The sequence below is a fragment of the Gymnoscopelus microlampas genome (assembly GCF_963454915.1).
Source record: "Gymnoscopelus microlampas genome assembly, chromosome: 23".
Taxonomy (NCBI): Eukaryota; Metazoa; Chordata; class Actinopteri; order Myctophiformes; family Myctophidae; genus Gymnoscopelus; species Gymnoscopelus microlampas.
In genome coordinates this window covers 15,531,597-15,553,372 of record NC_139960.1, presented here as the reverse complement: position 1 = coordinate 15,553,372, position 21,776 = coordinate 15,531,597, and the positions used below count along the sequence as shown (strand labels likewise).

The 21,776-nt window shown below is 42.4% G+C and overlaps 2 protein-coding genes across 4 annotated transcripts in view; both read left to right on the top strand.

The window, feature by feature from the left end:
• sema3aa (sema domain, immunoglobulin domain (Ig), short basic domain, secreted, (semaphorin) 3Aa) overlaps positions 1 to 21,776 on the top strand; it is an 818,452-nt gene that overhangs the window by 724,792 nt on the left and 71,884 nt on the right. The window lies entirely within an intron of this gene.
• Positions 1 to 21,776, top strand: part of pphln1 (periphilin 1) — a 49,534-nt gene that overhangs the window by 20,943 nt on the left and 6,815 nt on the right. The window contains exons 8-11 of one of the 3 annotated variants that reach the window (XM_084049422.1): positions 59 to 148; positions 2,567 to 2,602; positions 5,936 to 5,994; positions 14,293 to 14,430. In XM_084049422.1, coding sequence (XP_083905548.1) covers positions 59 to 148; positions 2,567 to 2,602; positions 5,936 to 5,994; positions 14,293 to 14,430 — 323 coding nt within the window. The remainder of the gene's footprint in view (positions 1 to 58; positions 149 to 2,566; positions 2,603 to 5,935; positions 5,995 to 14,292; positions 14,431 to 21,776) is intronic. The other 2 variants (XM_084049423.1, XM_084049424.1) reach the window with 2 other exon arrangements.

Here is a 21,776-nt window from a genome sequence, read left to right as displayed (position 1 = left end):
CAAGCTGAGCCCCCTCCCTGCCCTGTGATTAACGGTATGACTAAACTGGCTTTTACAGGTGCAGACGGTCCCGCCGAGGGACTCGCTGCCGTTCCCGATCACCTCTGGGGGGCACTCTTTTCCCAAAAGAGCGGACATGACACTCTGGGTCGGTACACTGTAAAAAAGAAAACACATAAAGCTAGGGCGGACCCGGGTCACAGAACAGACTGGTTCTCCTCCAAACCGCATTTAGAACCTCCCCTTCTCTCTCATCATCTTAACCCATTAAGACCTGGAACGCATCTGTGTCATTTTTTAGATTTGAGGCAAAAAAAAAGCATTATTTTACACTTTTGGCTATTCAAAAATAGCAGATCTACAAGCTCATAGCGCGGCACCGAGTGCCGCGCTATGAGCTTGTAGATCTGCTATTTTAGAAAAATCGAGAACATTTGTGCAAATCTTTGAATGTATATATTTTTTAAAGCGAACATTTGTACTCAAATCTTTGCTTCTGGGGGGTCCCAGGAAAAAAATATTTTGAGATGGGGGTCCGCGGCCAAATGCATATCATTTTGGGGGTCCTTGACATGAAAAAGTTTGAGAACCACTGACATAGTAAGGTAAGTTTTTTCAAAAAAATAAATTTGGATTTAGAAGACATTATGTAGAATCGGAACCTCAGGCCTTAATGGGTTAAGCTTACTTGGTCTCAGTAGTCCCGTGAAGAATAAAATGTGCCCCCCCCCCCGCTCAATCAAACGAATGCTCCTTCATGTTCTGTTTGACCCGGGTCCGCTAGCGTAGTGCTGATCTGGTATCGGTGATAGAACGGTTACCCTGCTCGGCGGCCCCAAAACCGCCAGAGGGATTTTCCCTCTAGACTCCAGATCAGTCGTTAGACTCTAATGACTACAGTAATTGCCTCTTAATGATTAGAGGCAACCTCGCTGTATATTAGTGTGTTTAATCTCTTGTCTAGTCATTGTGGAGAGGTACCGTAGCGTTGCGTTTTTATAGTGTGGATCACTGACCATCCTGCCAAATTATAGCCTAGTGTACTTCATTAAGACCCATTAAGACCTGGAACGCATCTGTCATTTTTAGATTTGAGCTAAAAAGCATTATTTTACACTTTGGCTATTCAAAAATAGCAGATATACAAGCTCGTAGCGCGGCACCGAGTGCCGCGCTACGAGCTTGTAGATCTGCTATTTTTGAAAAATCGTGCAAATGTGTGCAAATCTTTGAATATATACTCTTTTAACGCGAACATTTTTAATTGAAGTCTTTGCTTCTGGGGGGGTCCCTGGAACAACATATTTTGAGAAGGGGGGTCGACGGCCAAATACATATAATTTTGGGTGTTCTTTGACATGACAAAGTTTGAGAACCACTGATATAGAAACGTACGTTTTTCATAAAACTGTTGGGATTTAGAAGACATTTGTAGAATGGGCTTCAGGTCTTAATGGGTTAAGCATTTAATGTCGTCTACACGTTTGTGACGTTATGCATAGACTGGGGCCTGTACCAAAGGCTTCTCAATGTTGTCCATGCCTGGTCAACCTCCTGCTATTCTTCCAGCCACTTGGACAGGTAGCCAATCACAGTTTCAAAGCCCTACTCGGTTCTAAAAGTCAAGTTGGTTGGTTTAAACAGTGACAGTGGCTGCCACATTTTTGACATGCTCCAATCCCTGTGCCCGATGGACGGGAACGTTCAACCCCAGGCCCCGGTAGTTTAGTAATGTTTGACTAGGAACGTATGCCTATTCTCCTGGAAAAGAGTAATACTCGAAATGGCACTGATTGACTCAGACTGTAATAAAAGCACATTCTACGGTATCTCCCCATTCACTTGGTCTCAACATAACAATCTCCACGATTTCATATAGATTTTTCCATCTCAACACTTCTACATACTACTGCATGTGTTCAATGTGTACTAAACCTGGCAGTGAAATTACACTGCGATTTGTTTTTTGAACATTGTCGATCACTGGGACGATGCGGCTTTTGTCCATGACTTGTTTTTCAGTGCCCGAGAGATACATTCCAAAAACATTCCCCGGGAAGAGAAGAAATGAGATGCTGAAATTTAGAACGAGCCTTTGCTGGAATAAAATGCAAATATTTGTTTTATACAACGCCGGAATGCCTTGTTTATGCAGCTGTCTGGAAGATCTTCCACTTTAAAGATCACAGTCTCACAACTTGGAAACCGCAACAATGATGCTGCGATGTAGGCATTTGTTTGCGTTCGTTCCATCCACACTGTTGGTGTATGTGTTTTGTTAGTGCAGTGGCGCCGTGCTCAGCGAGACTCGGCACAATGAGTCCTCCTTCGCAACGCTCCAGTAATTGGATGTCAGATTACGTGGCCGCGGTTTTTAGTGTTTGGGAATGGATCTCGGCCTCTTTTCAAGGTTAGAGCCCGACAGCATTTAGATGCGCTTGTTCCTGAGGCCTATACAGCTTAGATAGACAGAGCATCAGGTGAATGGGGGGATTGTGGTGGGATCACTGAGCCCCTGTTGTTGTGATTTAAACAGTTGAACTCTGTGGTTTTGTTTTCTCTCCAGGGTATGAGGAGGTTTTTGCTCGGGGCGAGATGCCTGGTAAGCGCTGCTCTGCGTAGAATTAACATCAAGGCGTGGAATTAACACCAGCCAAATGCCAGTAGACTTCATCTACCAGCCTTAGATTACGGGGGCTTATGTATTGTGCCAGTGTTTTGGCATATAGTATTTGCTTTGTGTTAAATATTCTCTCTACTTACCAGTGGTGTAAAGTAACTAAGTACATTTACTCAGTACAATTTTGAGTTACTTTTACTTTACTGGAGTATTTCCAGTTATCAGTGCTTTTACTTCTACTACATCTCAGAGGCAAATATTGTACTTTTACTCCACTGCAAGCAATTGAAAACTTTAGTTACTTTGCAGATATAAATTATTACATTGTAAAACATACATTAACCACTTTAGCCCTATTTTATACCCAGGCTATTTGAAAATATTTGATCTAATATTGCTATTTGATCTGCTATTTTCAAACATTTTAGTACTTTTACACTTTTACTCAAGTACATTTTTAATTCGGCACTTTTACTTGGAACGGAGTACTTCTACGATGCAGTATTGATACTTCAGTAAAACATTTGAGTACTTTTTCCACCACTGCTAGTTACCTACAGTTCCGTCGACATTAGAAGAAAGACGGCGTACAGATGAATTGCATGCGAACCAAAGCAAGGGCAATCTAATCCAGAGGTCTTCAACAGGGGGTCCGGGACCCCTAGGGGGTCCTCAGAGTTACTACAGGGGGTCCGCCAAATCTTTGTGTGATAGGATTTTTTTTTTTTTACCTTAACCACTTGAACCCTAGCATCCCTTTTCTGAGGAGAACTTTAGCCAAAAAATAGCAGATCTACAAGCTCACACGAGGCGTTGTGAGCTTGTAGATCTTCTATTTTTGGCTAAGCGGTATAGGTGTAGAGGGAAAAAATAACAGACTAAGTAAAAAAAAACTATAATCTGAAGCCCAATTTTATACAATATAGAGGGGGTCCCTGCTTCATCTCTCTCTCAGCTAGGGGGTCCTTGGCCTGAAAACGTTGAAGACCCCTGATCTAATCAATTCAATCATTTCCGTTTAATTGTAAATGGAGTGGAATTTCTTTTCCACATGTACCGTGGCCCTAACCCTAACAACCCCTTCCCCGGGCAACGTAACCCGAGAGACGGAGCGAAACGCATTTCTAATGCACCCACCTTGCCCTCCGACCCCTCGAAACCCCCTCCTCCCTCTGTCTGCCACTTTGTCAAGCCTCATAAAGATGCCACCCGGTCGTGTGTGGGAGAAGAGTGGAGGGGGATAAAGTGTCTGATGGATATTCCTGCAGGCACACTTTTCCACACAGAAGACTTAGACACAGATTATTTCTTTTTCTTTTTTTTGTCGTTTGCTTTCAGAAACCAGGCCCTTAAGAATTCTCCTACCGTCACGGACACGCTGGGTTTAGAAACGGAGCCGCAGTCGGTGTGCTTGAGGGCAGCGGTGGAAAGAGTACTCAAATGTTTTACTTAAGTAAAAGTATCAATACTTCAATGTAGAAGTACTCTGATACAAGTAAAATTGGCTTGTCAAAAATAGCAGATCTACAAGCTCATAGCGCGGCACCGAGTGCCGCGCTATGAGCTTTAAAGCGAACATTTTTAACTCAAATCTTTGCTTCTGGGGGTCCCTGGAACAAAATATTTTGAGATGGGGGGTCGTCGGCCAAATCCATATAATTTTGGGGGTCCTTGACATGAAAAAGTTTGAGAACCACTGATATAGAAACATACGTTTTTCTGAAAACTGTTAGGATTTAGAAGACATTAGTAAGAATCGGCCTCAGGTCTTAATGGGTTAAAGTACCAAAAGTAAAAGTACTAAAATGTTCGAAAATAGCTGATCTACAAGCTCACAACGCGTCGCATCGCGACGCGTTGTGAGCTTGTAGATCGGCTATTTTCAAATGGCTTATGTATAAAATAGGGCTAACGTGGTTAATGTATGTTTTATAATGTAATAATTTATATCTGCAAAGTAACTAGTAACTAAAGTTTGCAAATAATTGCAGTGGAGTAAAAGTACAATATTTGCCTCTTGAGATGTAGTGGAGTAGAAGTAAAAGTATAGACAATTGGAAAATACTCCGGTGAAGTAAAAGTACCTCCAAATTGTACTTTAAGTACAGTACTTGAGTAAATGTACTTTCTTTTTGTCGTTTGCTTTCAGAACCAGGGCTCTTAAAAGAATTCCCCTACGGACACGGAGGATTTAGAAACGGAGCCGCGATCGGTGCTTTGAGGGTTTTGACCCGCGACAGGTCATATGAGTAAAAAGCTACGAGAATAGAGAGCAAATGGCAAAAGAAGCAAGTTGAGAAATGTACTGCTGGGGGGAGAGGAGGAAACACGAGGAAACGAGTGCCCAGAACGGAGCAGCAATTTAGATAAAGCTAAAAAACAGGCATTGACATTGGAGAGGAAAGAGTAGTTGGTTAGCGGGTGGATGAGAGAGGAATTTACAAGGCGTTTGTAGCAGTTGTTTGGACAGCAGCGCGCGAGGGTTATCATTTGACCGTGGCACATAACGGCGGGACCACCTGTTTTGCAGATTGCTCCAGATGTTCACTGGGTCGCAGGAAATGTGTGTAATCACACACTAAAGACAAACACACACACGCTCACTTTCACCGAGTCACTAACCAGCTCTCCAGGGAGGTGCACAGATAGACTCTAGGTGGTGCTAGAGCACCTGCCCTTTGCCCTCTTGACCAGAAGTGCCCTTTTGAAAAAAAGTTTTTTTTTTTCAGTTTACAGCAGGGGTCTTCAACAGGGGGTCCGGGACCCCTAGGGGGTCCTCAGAGTTACTACAGGGGGTCCGCCAATTCTTTATGTGATATGATTTTTATTTTTACCATAACCACTCGAAACCTAGCATCCCTTTTCTGAGGAGAACTTTAGCCAAAAATAGCAAATCTACAAGCCCACAACGCCTCGCGCTGCGAGGCGTTGTGGGCTTGTAGATCGGCTATGTTTGGCTAAAGTTCTCTATAGGTGTAGAGGGAAAAAAGAGCAGACCAAGTCTATAAAAAAAAGTATAATTTACTTGAGCACCTGCCCCTCAAAATGTCTGTGCACGCCACTGCAGCTCTCTCTCACACACATCTTTCAGACATATTAATGATGGTGTGGTGTTTTCTGGGTGTGTATTCCCTCCAGCTATTCTTCCTCTTGTCTTTTTCTAGCCTTCCAGCTTGATGCTTTGCTCCCATACTGTCCCCCCCCACCCCCCCACCCCCCACCCCCCTACCCCCCTCTCCTTTCTACACTTCAGTTCACGTCATTATCTCTGATTATGTGCATTATGTTCCATCTCTTCTCTTCTCTGTTCTCCAGATAAAGTACCGGGGCTGTCGCCGCGGGACGGCTCGCCACAGAGCACAACCTCAAACAAGGTGAGCCGTACGTACACAGGGTTGCCAGGTCTGCTTATTATAATTTCCCCCGCAAGATTGTATTTGAAAATAGCCGATCTACAAGCTTCACAACGCGTCGCATTGCGACGCGTTGTGAAGCTTGTAAATCTGCTATTTTCAAATAGCTGATGTATATGTTAAAGTGCTTCTTTTGGGCTGGTTTTCCTAGACCTGGTTGCTTGTTTCTCTCACAGAATCTGGCAACACTGGCTGTACAGTAAAGAAGTTGGGGCTAAATAAAAATACGTTACTGTTGTCATGGAAAAGGCCAGGCAGATGTATACAGAAATGCCCCATTTTGTTTTTTCCTTCGTTCACTTTGAATTGAACCTTGATTATGTTGAGTGAGTTTCATGACTCGTCATCCCCCAGGGCGATTTCAGAACACGTCCAAGACGGCAACAGATTAACCCCTCTTAAGCCCTATTTTATGCTGTGGCTATTTGAAAATAGCCGATATACATGTTCACAATGCGTCTACAGTTTGTAGATCTGCTATTTTTTTTCAATTAATTCTTAAAAACTGAACATGTATTTTTCAGTTGGAATTGTAATAGGATTAATGTGGTTAATAAAAAAAAGTTTTTCACAGAAAGATATGGCATTTTAACCAAACATAGTCGTCATCACGTCAATTTCTTCATTCCCTGAAATCTGTTTAAACAATATAATTTCAGAATTAAACAGGCATCAGTGAGGTAATTAAATATGTAGAGAAATGTTACTTTACTCCAACATATGATATACATAGATATCATGTACTATATACTCGCAAGTTGCATACTACACACACATGGCGCCAGGCCAGGAATGTAATTATTTTAGGGGCAAGGCCACTTGGCCTTTAATTATGTAAATCTTTTGAGGGCACAAAGGTCAAATGCCAGGGCAGTAAGGGCATCAAGTAAAACAATAATTTAAACCCTCTAGACCTAGTAAACTGGACCTCAGTCGGCTCTGTACCTGGGCCGTTTCTTTTCCGCACTACACCAAATCTCAAAAATAGCAGATCTACCAACTTGTGGATCTGCTTTTTGGGCTAAAGTTCCCCTCAGAATATGGATGCTGGGGTCCAAGTCCACCGAAATAATTAAAGGGTAATTCAGGATAATTATATGTGTTGTATAACTATCAATGAATTCAATTAAGAAGGAGTTAAGAATTCATAATCTCATCAAAAGACGCTGGCGTCTAAAAGCTTTATTTGGACAGGAAAGAGGCCGAGGAGAAACAGGTGAAATGATCTGGGGCAGAGCGGGGGGGCAGGGCATGAAGGCCACGGGACATATAATGTTTAACCCATTCAATCCGGAAACGCATACTGTGTCATTTTAGATTTTTAGCCATAACCGTTATTTTATACTTTGGGCTATTAAAAAATAGCAGATCTACAGACTTGTAGATTATTACTATTTTTTGTTTTTAATTTGTGCAAATCTTTGAATATATATATTTTCAAAAGTGAACTTTTTAAACAAAAAGTTTTGTGTCTGGGAACTCTACAAATGTCTTCTAAATCCTAACAGTTTTATTTTATTTTGTTTTTGCACAAATGTTCACGATTTTTTCAAAAATAGCAGATCTACAAGCTTGAGTGCCGTGCTATGAGCTTCTAGATCTGCTATTTTTGAATAGCCAAAGAAATCTAAAATGACAAACTTGAGGGGGCACGGCCAGCCATGGCCTCCATGAAATTCCGGCTCGGACCGGCGCACAAAGGACTGTATACCGCGGGAGCTCAGATGATATCCTCTTACCAAGGCCCCCCCTATCTGTTGAAATTTTGCAACCGTGTCAAATGTCCCGCAACTACACAGCAAAGGGCCGCATCGTCGTATCAATTGAAACCCAAGTTCTTCCAAGTGGCGGCCTTTAGGTTTAGCTGACTCAGCTCCACAACGCACACGTCTTATTCCACAGTCTTATCCAAGGCGTGTAGCCTCGTACTCGATCTCTTGTCGCTCTACGTCAAAATGCATCTGGAAGTCCTTAAATCCGCCCTCTCTCTCGTACATGTCTGCGTGTTTAGTCCCACCGAAGTGTGTTAATGGCTTCTAAAGTGGCCCTCGCGCACAGCATGAAAGGCATTGGGGCCGAGCCTTGTTTACCTGAAGTGTAAGCAGACTTCAATCACTAGCAGGCCAGTAATGGGGGACCAAGGCGGGAGGCTGGGGGCTCGACTTACACACCCAGGAGCGAACTCCCGTAAGTACATTTTTTTGCAGTGTTCATGTTAAAATGATTTTTCTTTTCCCCCCAATCATTTTTGTTGTAAACACACAGACCTACATTTGACAGCCTGTGCTGAATACAAACTTTCATGGCCGGGGAGTTCATGTGTCTGTCCACGGGTTTACTACATAGGTGTGAAATGTTTGAAACAGATGTAGAAAGTGTATTTAAAAGTTTAAATGCCTCCAAACATGGTGGAAAATATGGAAATATTTCTCTTCTGACCATATACTGTATACTGTGGTCATAGATCGCTTAAGAAGCTATACCTGACCTTGACAGTGTATCGTGATAATCTGAGGTCTGGTAGAAAGTCGTTGCCACGGAAAATTTGACATAATGTTTTACTGTACACCAACCAAGACGGTCTAGAAATTGAGGTTTTAACCCATTAAGACCGGGAACACATCTGTGTCATTTTAGATTTTATCTATAACCATTATTTTATACTTTGGCTCTTCAAAAATAGCAGATATACAAGCTCATAGCGCGGCACACGCTTGTAGATCTGCTAAAAGTCTTGACAATTTGTGCAAATCTTTAACAGACATTTTTAACTCAAATCTTTGCTTCTGGGGGGGTTCCCTGGAACAAAACATTTTTAGATGGGGGTCCGCGGGCCAAATACATATAATTTTGGGTGGTCCTTAACATGAAAAAGTTTGAGCACCACTGATATCGAAACATAGTTTTTTTCCCCCAAAAAAATGTCAGGATTTATATGACATTTTGTAGAATCAGCCTCAGGTCTTAATACGTTAAAAACTAGTTAGAAAAGGGCTTTTTTCTTTTTACGATATATGTGTGGCAGGGCTTTCAAGTGACAAAGGTGTAGCAGTAGCCCCCTGCATGTGGGCAGAGCCGTGTAAACAGACAGTCACCCTGTGGCTAGGGATACTGTTTCTGAGGAGGGCCACCCAGTGCGTGTGAGAGAAGGGGCTAACAACTCATTAGCTCCACTCATAACTTTATCGCAGGATCTTAAGCCACTGACTGAGCTACAAGGGAACTCCCTGTGGACCGCGTTGGGGGGGGGGGGGGGGGGGCTGCGTGTGTGTGTTTGGGGCATTTAGACCGAACAACCGTTTTCCTTCTTAACTCTGGAAGAGTGAGCGGGGGTTGTCAGCGTTGCGGCAAATGTAGAGTTGTTTACCGGACGAGCGAAGTCTCTTCATTAGCCGTATGCAGGGATTTGCCTTGGTGGCGTTAGTGCAATGACACACTATGGAAACTAATCTCTTAAATCTGGAACTTATTTGAATGAATAAAACATTATTTTAACCAATCTGTATGGTGTAGTGATAGAGTATGGTAATCCATTAAGACCGGGAACGCATCTATATAGGCATGTCATTTTTTTAAATTTCTTTGGCTATTCAAAAATAGCAGATCTACAAGCTCATAGCGCGGCACCGAGTGCCGCGCTATGAGCTTGTATATCTGCTATTTTTGAATAGCCAAAGAAATCTTAAAATCACACAGATGCGTTCCCGGTCTTAACACATTCCCTGCCAGAGGTCTTTTTTTTTTTTTACTTCCCCCACTGCCAATGTTAAAAACAAAAAACACAGGAGCCGAGATACAGGATTTTAAAGTAATAAGTTAACCAAGGAGTGAATGGAGCTAGAAATCTTTGGATGGCTATATCTCTGGTTCTGTGTGGATAAATTGAAAATTGAAAAAAAAAAAAATCATTCACGGTTATACTCGTGACTGGCAGATAACGGGGTATTTATCCAATCACGGTTATACTCGTGATTGGTAGGTAATGTGTTAATGTAACAGTGGTTGGAGGTGGACTTCCTACTCTTCCATTGGTGTCAGTTAGGACACCTACTGGTTGCCAAGTAGTACCGTGTGAAGCTCATGAGTGCAGCATCTCCAATGACCTCTTTGCTGAGCAGTAGAAATGTGGTCTGTAATGCAGAGGGGACCCTGTTTTGAATGCCGGGTAGGACATCACAGTTACTGATTGCAGCTTTAACACACATAAAACATACATCTATGTAATTACACTGACTGGATCTGGCATTTAGTACCGTACATTCAGTGCGTTATGGTATACAATACATACATAGCACATTATGATTACAGCAGCAGTTCGGGGGGGTGGCAGGAGTCTAGCGAGACAGATGAACAGGCACAAGAGGTAGGAATGCATTTAGGGCAGTGGTTTTCATCCTTTTTCATGCCAAGGACCCCTAAATTGATATACATTTGGCCCCCGGACCCCCCATCTAGAAAATGTTTTGTGCCAGGGACTCCCCCAGAAGCAAAGATTTGAGTTAAAAATGTTTGCTTTAAAAAAAAAATATATATATATATATATATATATATATATATATATTCAAAGATTTGCACATATTTTCAAGATTTTTCTAAAAAATTTCATATCTACAAGCTCATAGCGCTATGAGCTTGTAGATCTTTATATAGCCAAAGCGAAGTGGTTGAAATAATTGTGACGCCATGTTAAGTAATTTCGCTGGGGACCCCCTGGTAGCCCCTCCCCCCAAGGACCACTGGTTTAGAGCATTATATGGATGCAATTCCAAAATCTTAACTTGTCTGCTTTCTAGGTCTAATCTGAATGTAAATGTGAGAGAAAGCACTGGGGGAGGAGGGGGGTATTCTTCATCTGTTCTTACTTCCGAGCAGAAGCCTGCTTTTATCATATCATCATTAGCATTCCCTCAGATCCTCCCGGCGACGTCTTGGAAGTGACTTAAAAAGTCGCCATGCTTCTAATTTTGCCCGTGTTTGTAAATGTTTGTTGTTTTACTCTGATGTGGATCATCCTCTTAACCAATCATAGGGTTAGGACACACTGATGGTTGATGAACCCAACCACATGCTGTCTACACCAGAGATCTCACACACACACACACACACACACACACACACACACACACACACACACACACACACACACACACACACACACACACACACACACACACACACACACACGCATGCACACACACGGGCACGCACACATACATTCAGTGGTGGAAAAAGTACTCAAATTGTTCACTTAAGTAAAAGTATCAATACTGCAATGTAGAAACACTGTTACAAGTAAAAGTCAGAAATTCAGAATTTACTTGAGTAAAAGTACAAAAGTATTGGTATCAAAATGTCCTTAAAGTACCAAAGTAGAAAGTACTCGTTATGTAAAATGTCCCATTTCACACGTTTTCAAATGTATAAAATGTATACACATATTTTTAAAAAGATCTACAAGCTCACAAGCTTGTAGATCGGCTATTGGGCTGAAGTGAGTAATGTATATATTGTAATAATAATCAAAATCTACAAAGTAACTAGTAACTAAAGTTTTCAAATAATTGTAGTGGAGTAAAAGTACAATATTCTCCTCTGAGATGTAGTGGAGTAGAAGTTAAAGTACTGAAAACTGGAAATACTCCAATAAAGTACAAAATTGTACTTACTGTAAGTACAATACTTGAGTAAATGTACTTAGTTACTTTCCACCACTGCGCGTACACACACACACACACACACACACACACACACACACACATACAGCTTCTTCCTCGCTTTCTAATGTGCACTTTCCAACGTCAACCCGCCCCCATCAACCGCTGTGATGAAAGTGATTTTTTAGTGGGTCCACCGACCCCTACATACACAAACACACACACACACACACACACACACACACACACACACACACACACACACACACACACACACACACACACACACACACACACACACACACACACAAATTGCTGCCGTTTGATCAGGTTGGCGGTGCAGTGTCGTCGTACCCTGCTCTCTCAGGGTTTTAAACCCATAACCTTGGGCCAAGATGAAAGGACTTAGGTTGTGCCCCGCATAAAGCCAAGCCCTATGCTGTTGTTACTGCCTGTGCTATGGAGATACAACTTAATGTGCACATTAGAGCAGTGGTGTAAAGTAACTAAGTACATGTACTTAAGTACTGTACTTAAGTACACTGTTGAGGATTTTTTTTTTTACTTTACTGGAGTATTTCCCATTGTCAATACTTTTACTTCTACTCCACTGCATCTCAGAGGCACATATGTTTTACTCTACAATTATTAGAAAAATGTAATTACTTTGCAGATTTAGATTATTATCACAAAACGTCATAAAAAACACTTCAGCCCTATATATAAAGAAGTTTAACTTGTGAAATGGGACATTCTGCATAATGAGTAGTTTCTACTTTTACTTAAGTAAAAAAAAAAAAATGCACTTTTTCCACCACTGCATCTGAGACATTAGAGAGGAGCTGCATGGCTTGGATGGTGGTTTAGTCCCAGTGTGGTTTATCTTATTACTAACGCATCAAACAGCACTCTTTTTGTACTGAAACCAGCCCTTTCTATGCTTACGGTTCAATATCCGCACCATTTGGTTTTCCAGTCAAAACACTGAAAAGTGGCAAAACATTTTCTATTCTGTCATTAAGTTTGAAAGTGGGCCAGTTCTCGATTATGTTTGACTCCTTCACCGGTCCACTAGTAGTTCTTTGTTATCCAGCTAAACTGTGCACCAAATGTCATGGAAAAAAACGACTGTGTGTTGCCAGTATGACAGGGTGCAGTGCATTTGGGCCTTGGAAGTACTCTATCCGACTCCCCATTTGAACATAGATTTCCGATAGCTCAGGATTGGCATCAGTTCACCTTTTAGCCCAGTTCGGAACAAAACACATCTTCCAAGCTTTTGTATATATACAGCGTATACTGCACTGTACGTGTATGTGGAGCAGGACATCGTTTTAAGCCTATGTAGTCCATTGAGCTGAGGAGTATCCGACACAGACATTTGTATTCCAGATAAGGCCAAGTAAATCAAAGGGACTCACCATCCAAGATCTTCTCTATGTAAACACAAATGCCCCGTCTCACCCAAGGATCGCTTCAGGCGGAGAGAGAGAGAGAGAGAGAGATGGAAGCAGAAGTAATTGGATGATGCCTCCTAAGTTTGTATTTTATAGGGTTGCCAGATCTGCTTATTATAATTTCCCCTGCAAGATTTTATTTGAAAATAGCCGATCTACAAGCTCACAACGCGTCGCATCGCGACGCGTTGTGAGCTTGTAGATCTGCTATTTTCAAATAGCTGATGCATATGTTAAAGTGCTCGTGTGGCCCCATTGTCGCTTCTTTTAGGCTGGTTTTCCTAGACCTGGTTGCTTGTTTCTCTCACATAATCTGGCAACCCTGCTTTCACCCCTCCCCCCGTCCCCCCGTCCCCCGTCTCCCTGTGGTCCCTAACTTGGTGACGTGGTCCGTTTTTCTCCATACATGTATGAGCCGCGTTTAGTCACGGTCGACTTAGTTCTACTCCTGGGACACTGAAGCCCCTAATAGACTCATCAAGGAAGCTGGAAGGAAAAAGTTGCGTTCGGTCATCCAACTTGGCCTCGTTTCACCCCCCCACCCCACCCCACCCCACCCCACCCCCGAGCACGCTGTCGCTTTTCTGTTCTTCATTACTACAAGGACACCGGAGCTACAGGGTTTCCTAACCAGTGGTCCAAGGGGTGTTTGTCAGAAGTCCTCCTAACAGGGTCTCGCGACAACGGACAACTTTAAAACCACTTTCAACCTGGCGGTTCCCTATTTTAGGCACAAGATTTCGTGTGAAAATAGACGATCTACAAGCTTATACAATTATGGATGCACGATGAATCGGGTCATCGTAGCGTTATCTGCAATGATGGCCTTTTTTTAAAATGTGCATCGATAGGGCTAATTAATAAGGGAATAAAAAGACTGTTTTTTTTTTTTAGAAGCCTGCGTCTGCAACCGGAATCATTGTCAACAGGTCTTGTATTAGCCCATTAATTAGTGTATAGTGTATATAATTGTATTAGCTCGAGCTTGTATATCTGCTATTTTTGAATAGCCAAAGTGTAAGATAATGCTTTTTAGCTCAAATCAAAAAAATGACACAGATGCGTTTCCAGGCCTTAATGGGTTGATTCTCTGTTTTCACTCTTCTCTTATAACAAAACACGTTATGTACATTTTTCTCTCCCCTCAGGAGGAGATCCATCCTCTGGAAAGTGAGAAAGAAGAGCCGGTTGCCCCTCCAGTCCCAGAGGAGAGCCACCAGTCTCGGGATGACCTCCAGGAGCGTCGGGCCAAGGCCATCACGTCCAAGGCCCAGGAGATAGAGAAGGTGCCTTTTTCAAATCCATCTTTAACACATTAACCGCCAAGAACGTAGTCCTACGGTCCGTTAAATCCAACTGTTAAGCGCCGAAACCGTAGTCCTACGGTGCGGGTGTTTTTTCCTTTTTAAAAAAAAAAAAAAAAAAATCTAATTTTTTTTCCGGGGACCATTTTCAGTGTAACACCACCGGAAGTGACCCGAAATTTACCCGGAAGTAATTGTTTCCCGTCCGCCTCTATTCTAAGGCGCACACTATAACTCCATTTTGACTGTTGTAGTTTTTTCTCCTCGCATTTCCCATGTTAACATAAACGGTCAGAACTCATACATCCAGGCTCCTTTTGACACACGGTCTCGACGAGTACACAAATGGACATGTGGACGATGTTTAGTGGATCGCGGATTCTAAAGGATTTTAACGGGGCCTATGGCGACTTGAAAAAAACAAAAAACAACAATAAAAGCTTGGCAGTGGTGAGCATATTATGAGATTAGCCCTTGGCGGTGGATGTGTTAATCCATCAGCCAATAACTGAGCCATTTTAACGTTTTAGCTGAAACTGCGCTAACCAACAGAAACGCCTGCTTTACGCCCCCTGCTAACCAGGGCAGGAAGCTAACTTCCTGTCCATAAGCTAGCACCAGGCTAGCACGTCCCAAAAATGTCCCAACTTGGATCTTGTTTAGTTGATACACTTATTTGTTTTAGCTCCTGCTCATTTGATTTTCCTATTTTGTCTCATCTGTTTAAGAAAGTAGGTAGCTGATATATAGCACTTTTACCTTAGCGCTAGGTATACTCTTGGCTGCTTGTTTTTGCAGAAAATGCACTTAAGACTTCTGGTGATTAGTAGTTTTCGTTCCCTACCTATGTTGAATGCACTTATTGTAAGTCGCTTTGGATAAAAGCGTCTGCTAAATGACTGTAATGTAATGTCATCATTCATGTCACCAGCCCACTAGGTTTTTAACTCATTCGGGAACGCATCTGTGTCACTTTAGATTTCTTTGGCTATTCAAAAATATCTACAAGCTCATAGAGTAGATCTGCTATTTGTTTAAACAAATTGTGAAAATTTGTGCAAATCTTTGAATATATATCAATTTTTAACTAAAATCTTTCCTTCTGTTGGTCCCTGGAACAAAATATTTTGAGTTGGAGGGGTCCGCGGACAAATACATATTATTCTGGGTGGTCCTTGATATGAAAAAAACGTTTGAGAACCACTGATATTATAGCAACATAAGTAAAAAGAATTGTAGAATCCCCAGAAGCAAAGATTTGAGTTAAATATTTTCGCTTTAAAAAACATATATATTCAAAGATTTGCAAAAATGTTACGGCGAGTGCCGCGCTATAAGCTTGTACATCTGCTATTTTTGAATAGCTCAAAATATAACATATTGCTAAAAAAATTAAAAATGACACAGTATGCGTTCATAATTAGGACTAAGGCGGGGCGATATGACTTCAAATAAATATCACAATTTTTTCAAACTTTTGCCTCGACTACAATTAATGAAATAATTAATACTAATTCATAATAATTAGTTAAAATATCAGCTCTTCGTCTACAAACTCACAATGTGTCGCTATGCGTTGTGAGCTTGTTTCTATTTTCACTATTTTTGTACAACATAGTATAATACAGGGTTAAGTGATTGATCAGACTTATGAACTTTGCTTCTCGATTTAATCGATCAAGATGAAGTCTGTTCTTGTTTCTAAATATTGGTTTCGATATCTTTCCGTTAAGCCATTTAGACCTCAGACCCATTTTAAATCCTAACCTAAGTTTTCTGAAGAACTTAAATTCTTTATGTATACTTTTTTTAATTGTCCAGCCCTAATGAGAACATCCTTCTCTCATCTCCTCATTCCATCTTAACCCATTTAGACCGGGAAAGAATGTGTGTCATTTTTAGATTTCTTTGCCTATTCAAAAATAGCAGATATCACAAGCTCACAGCGCGGCTCTTAGTGCTGCGCTACGAGCTTGTAGAGCATATATTTTTAAAGCGACCATTTGTAACTCAAATCTTTGCTTCTGGGGGATTCTACAAATGTCTTCTAAATCCTAACAGTTTTCTGAAAAAAACGCATGTCTCTATATCAGTGGTGCTCAAACTTTTTCATGTCAAGGACCCCCAAAATGATATGCATTTGGCCACCGACCCCCATCTCAAAATGTTGTTCCAGGGGACCCCCCCAGAAGCAAAGATTTGAGTTACAAATGTTCCCTTTAAAAATATATATATATTGAAATATTTTCACAAATGTTCAAGATCTGCTATTTTTGAATAGCCCAAAGTATATAAAATATGGATTTAGTGGTTACACAGATGCGTTCCTGGTCGTAATGGCTTAAAAAGGCCATTCTGGCTGTTTAAAATAATGGACGCCTTTGGAGAACTGCATGCATTCACCTACCACTGTGGGCTGTGGACCAAAAAAAAGAACCTAATTTCCCATCCTGTAGTGTAGTAAAACTCAGCAGCCCACAGGCTACATTCACTGGTTGTACTGTTGGTGTCTGGTGTTAATTTTCCCTCCCCTGGCTGGCTTTACTGTAACCGCCCATTATGTTACCGATGCCAGTTTAATAACCTACATAGCTTACCCACCACAACCCTGCCCCCAGGTCTTAACCACTACTTACTGGCTACAGTACACACACACACACACACACACAAGCACAGGCACATACATACACAACACATGTATAATTATATTTAGTAAATATCACACGCAAACACATGCACTCTGGTACTGGCACTTACACACACACACACACACACACACACACACCCTTGTTTCGAATACTTGGATTCTCATTTTGGGAATCTTTATTCCAATGCGTGGAATGTGCGGGGACTTAACCCATTAAGACCTGGTGGCCGATTTATACGAAACGTTTTCTAAATCCTGACAGTTTTCTGGAAAAAAAAAGTCGTTTCTATATCAGTGGTGCTCAAACTTTTCTCATGTCGAGGAACCACCCAAAATGATATGTATTTGACCACGGGACCCCCATCTCAAAATATTTGGTTCCAGGGACCCCCCCTCCAGAAGCAAAGATTTGAGTTACATATGTTCGCTTTAAAAATGGATATATTCAAAGATTTGCACAAATTTTACACGATTTTTCAAAAATAGCAGATCTACGAGCTCGTGGCGCGGCACCGAGTGCCGCGCCACGAGCTTGTAGATCTGCTATTTTTGAATAGTCAAAGAAATCTAAAAATGACACGGATGCGTTCCCGGTCTCAATGCGTTAATGTGTTGATGGTTGTAATAAGCACATACTCGCATACAGTGCGTGGGGGGGGGGAGACAAGACATTACAGTACAATAGACTATTGTCACAATGAACACCACATGGAACAAAGCACCATAACTACACACAGGCACCCACGCCGTACAGAGGAAACAAACAAACACACACACACAATGCAACCAACACAACAAATCCTACAACACGCCTTTTCAATTTGGAGAATGAAAGCCTTAGCGAAGCACCGGTTTGCCTGTCCAGTAAACCGGGGGGGGGGGATTAACGATGATGAAACCACCTCGAGGCTCCCCCCTTAGTTTACTCTTGCTCTGCTCAGTGATCTAATGAAGGCCATGCCTGCATCACTGCCCCACCCCCCATCGCTGCTGCTTAACTGGGGTCATAAAATGTGAGCCAGCTCTGCCCTGGAGCACACTCACAGGGCCCTCACATCGAGCTGCGCCACAGAGCCCTCTCTCCCATGTCTATTGCAGCACCCTGCTGACGCTGCAGCTTCTGGCCTGTTTATTAGCCCCTCTCTCTCTCTCTCTCTCTCGCTCTCGCTCTCGCTCTCTCTCCCTCTCCCCAGCCACTTGTCTCTCTCCCCTTTTGCCTTGTTGTAATTTTCCTGTCTGTCTTAACCTTTACCCATTCGATCCGGGAACGCATGTGTGTCATTTTAAGATGTCTTTGGCTATTCAAAAATAGCAGATCTACAAGCACACTGTGTGTCACCGAATGCCGCGCTATGAGCTTGTAGATCTGCTAATTTTGAAGTGCCAAAAAAAATCTAAAAGGACAGAGATGTGTTCCCGGATCGAAGGGGGTTAACTTTACTTCCCTGTCGTACCCAGCTGTCTCCTCATCTCTTTGTTTGTCTATCCTCTCTGTGACTTTGTTCCACTGTTATTTCATAAGCCGTCCTGTAGAATATGCATAAAGTAGGACGCTCCCGTTTTCTCTTTTTTCCTTTAAGTCTTTTGGGCTCAGGCTAAGGAGCGTCTCAAAATATGGAGAATACATTTGAGTACTTCTTGAGAGGTTCAGGAACTACACTAATCCCGGCAATCTGTGGGGGAAATGTCATCATCATCATACATATGACTCCACTTCAGCCAACTGCAAGAGTTTTATACATTTTGTAAACTTGTGAAATGGGACGTTCTGCATAAAAAGTACTCTTTTTGGTACTTTAAGACCTGAAGCCGATTCTACAAATGTCTTCTAAATCCCAACAGTTTTCAGAAAAGACGTATGTTTCTATATCAGTGGTTCTCAAACTTTTTTATGCCAAGGACCCCCAACATTATATGTATTTGTCCGCCGACCCCCATCTCAAAATATTTTGTTCCAGGGACCTCACAGAAGCAAAGATTTGAGTTAAAAATGTTCGCTTTAAAACAATATATATTCAAAGATTTTTAGCTCAAATCAAAAAGTGACACAGATGCGTTCCAGGTCTTACGAGCGTCTCGCTGTGTGTTTGCACAGCTAAGTGAACCTGGAACCCGTCGTAATTCAACCTGAGCTCCATTCTCACTGACAGTGAGTTGACTTTGGCTTGTGGGCACACGGGCTGACCGCTTGTAGCGAGCGACAAGGAACCAGAGGCACGAGACGGGAGGGGGATTATAGGAACTATTCATTACGGTCTTTATGCTCTTTTTATTGTCTGGGATACAAATTGGATTTTATTGCGCTCTTGAAACAGTATAAATATTGTGGTTGTCATAGTCGTGTTTGTCAGAGACAATGCGGTTTAGTGAGCCAGACAGTCTGTGATCGGTGTAGCAGAGCCCGGTAGAACGTTCACGAGTCTCTGACGGCTGTGACGTCCATCAGCTGTCTAAGTTCCTGAGAAAGACACAGACCGCCCCCCCCCCATCTACCCTCATTATAACCACTTCAGACCTACATACATTATTTTGTTAAACCTGAATTACAAGTGCCGGACATAGCAGAACCTAAGACACATGCCCTGCTACCACCCAGGGTCAAGAACGGGTCCTTTCCTTCCTGATTGGATAACAGGGGAGGGGTTTTCAGGAAGTGCGTTTGAATACAGGAAGTACCGTTTCAGTACATTGTTATGGAGGAGCGACTTTCCCTGCGTTCGGGGGGGCGATTGTTGTGAGCCGCTGTGATTGGACACTTCCTCCGAAGAGTTGATAAAGTCAATGAGCTGTCATCGATGGCGATGGGCAGCTTCTCCAGAACATATATCAAAGATGATAAGTGGAATGTTGTTGTGCTGCTAAATTTGGCCTGGACCGTGTGTCCACATAGGGCTCGGCAATATGACATTCAGTGGGTGGAAAAAGTACTCAAATGTTTTACTTAAGTAAAAGTATCAATACTGCAATATAGAAGTACTCTACACAATTAAGTAAAAGTCCGGTACCGCGCTACGAGCTTGTAGATCTGCTATTTATGAAAAATCGTGAAAATGTGTGCAAATCTTTGAATATATATGATTTTAAAGCAAACATTTTTAACTCAAATCTCTGGGGGGTTCCTGGAACAAAATATTTTGAGATGGGGGGTCCGTGGTCAAATACATATCATTTTGAGGGGCCCAGAACCACTGACGTTTTTCAGAAAACTGTTAGGATTTAGAAAACATTTCTGGAATCGGCTTCAGGTCTTAATGGGTTAAAACCTGTTAAAAATCCATTCTATGAGTTTCAAAGGTCACAGTCGTGAAAAGCAGAATCTTTGGTGATATTATGTGGTTTCTATCTTAACAACAGCATCAGCATCACTAAGCTCTTTTGGAACCCCGCCATCCATTGTTGGCAAATTGCTTCATGACCCCCCCCCCCCCCCCCCCCCCCCTGCCGTCACGCTGCGAGCATAATGAACGTTGCAGCTGCGTAACAAACGGCTATAAATACGACGAGGAGTCTCGGAACGCCCCGAGGCCGCCGTCCACATCCGCCGTAACGCTCGACATCGACGTCGCTCCCCCTTATTTCACACACACACACACACACACACACACACACACACACACACACACACACACACACACAGAGTCAGATCGCTCGTCTAGATGCCTTACGCACGGACGACCGACCGACCGAGCGCAAAAATATGTGTACGCGCACACACACATCCCGTTTACTCTGAGAACGGACTCTGCCTGCCTTCATCATCTCCACCTGCGGCAACGCAGTCTCTCCAGCCCCGTCAGCCCCATTAACTCTCTTACTGCCAGACTTATTTCTGTCCGTGTTTTTCCACTGCCAGCGATTTTTCAATTTTCTTACCTTTTTCAAGTAGTCGCAGAATATGTATCTCCATTATGATCGATCCCCTGATGATTGCTAATCACTGAGGGTTACACCGTGTGGTTTCACAAATGTCAACGAGGTCATCGCGACCTCGTTGACATTAATTGTCTGCCTTTGAAAATAGCATGTCTGGGCCAAAGGAGCCGAGATACAGCCTTTTTAAGTAATAAGTTAAACAAGAAGTGAATGGAGAAGCAAATCTTCGGATCACGATATCTAGAGTCCTGAGCATTTTTTTCCCCAAAAAATGCGAACACAAGAACGCTAATAAACAGCTGACATTCGGGGAAAGTGAAAAACGGGCTTGGCTCTTCCGTGCACATGGTAATGGTCTATAGTCCAGGCGTTTCGGGCCATATTTTGATGGAATCGTGCACTTTACGATACAAGCATGAAATTTGGCACACAGTTAGAGCATGCCATAAGGATCATTTTTGGCTATAGGGCCATCGCAGATTTGTCCTGTGGTAACCATGGCAGCCATTTTCCAAAATGGTCTCCATCTGCTGTTATTTTACCAATAACTCAGGTGCTAGACCACCTAGGATCTTGATTCTGGTGACTAATCCTACATTTTCAAGTATGAGGAATACAGTGGTACTATTTAGAATTGTCTTGTGGTAACCATGGCAGCCATCTTTCAAAATGGCCACCACCTGCTGTCATTTTACCAATGACTCAGGTGCTAGACCACCTAGGATCTTGATTCTGGTGACTAATCCTACATTTTCAAGGATGAGGAAAACAGTGGTACTATTCACAACATGCTAGTAACTACCTAACT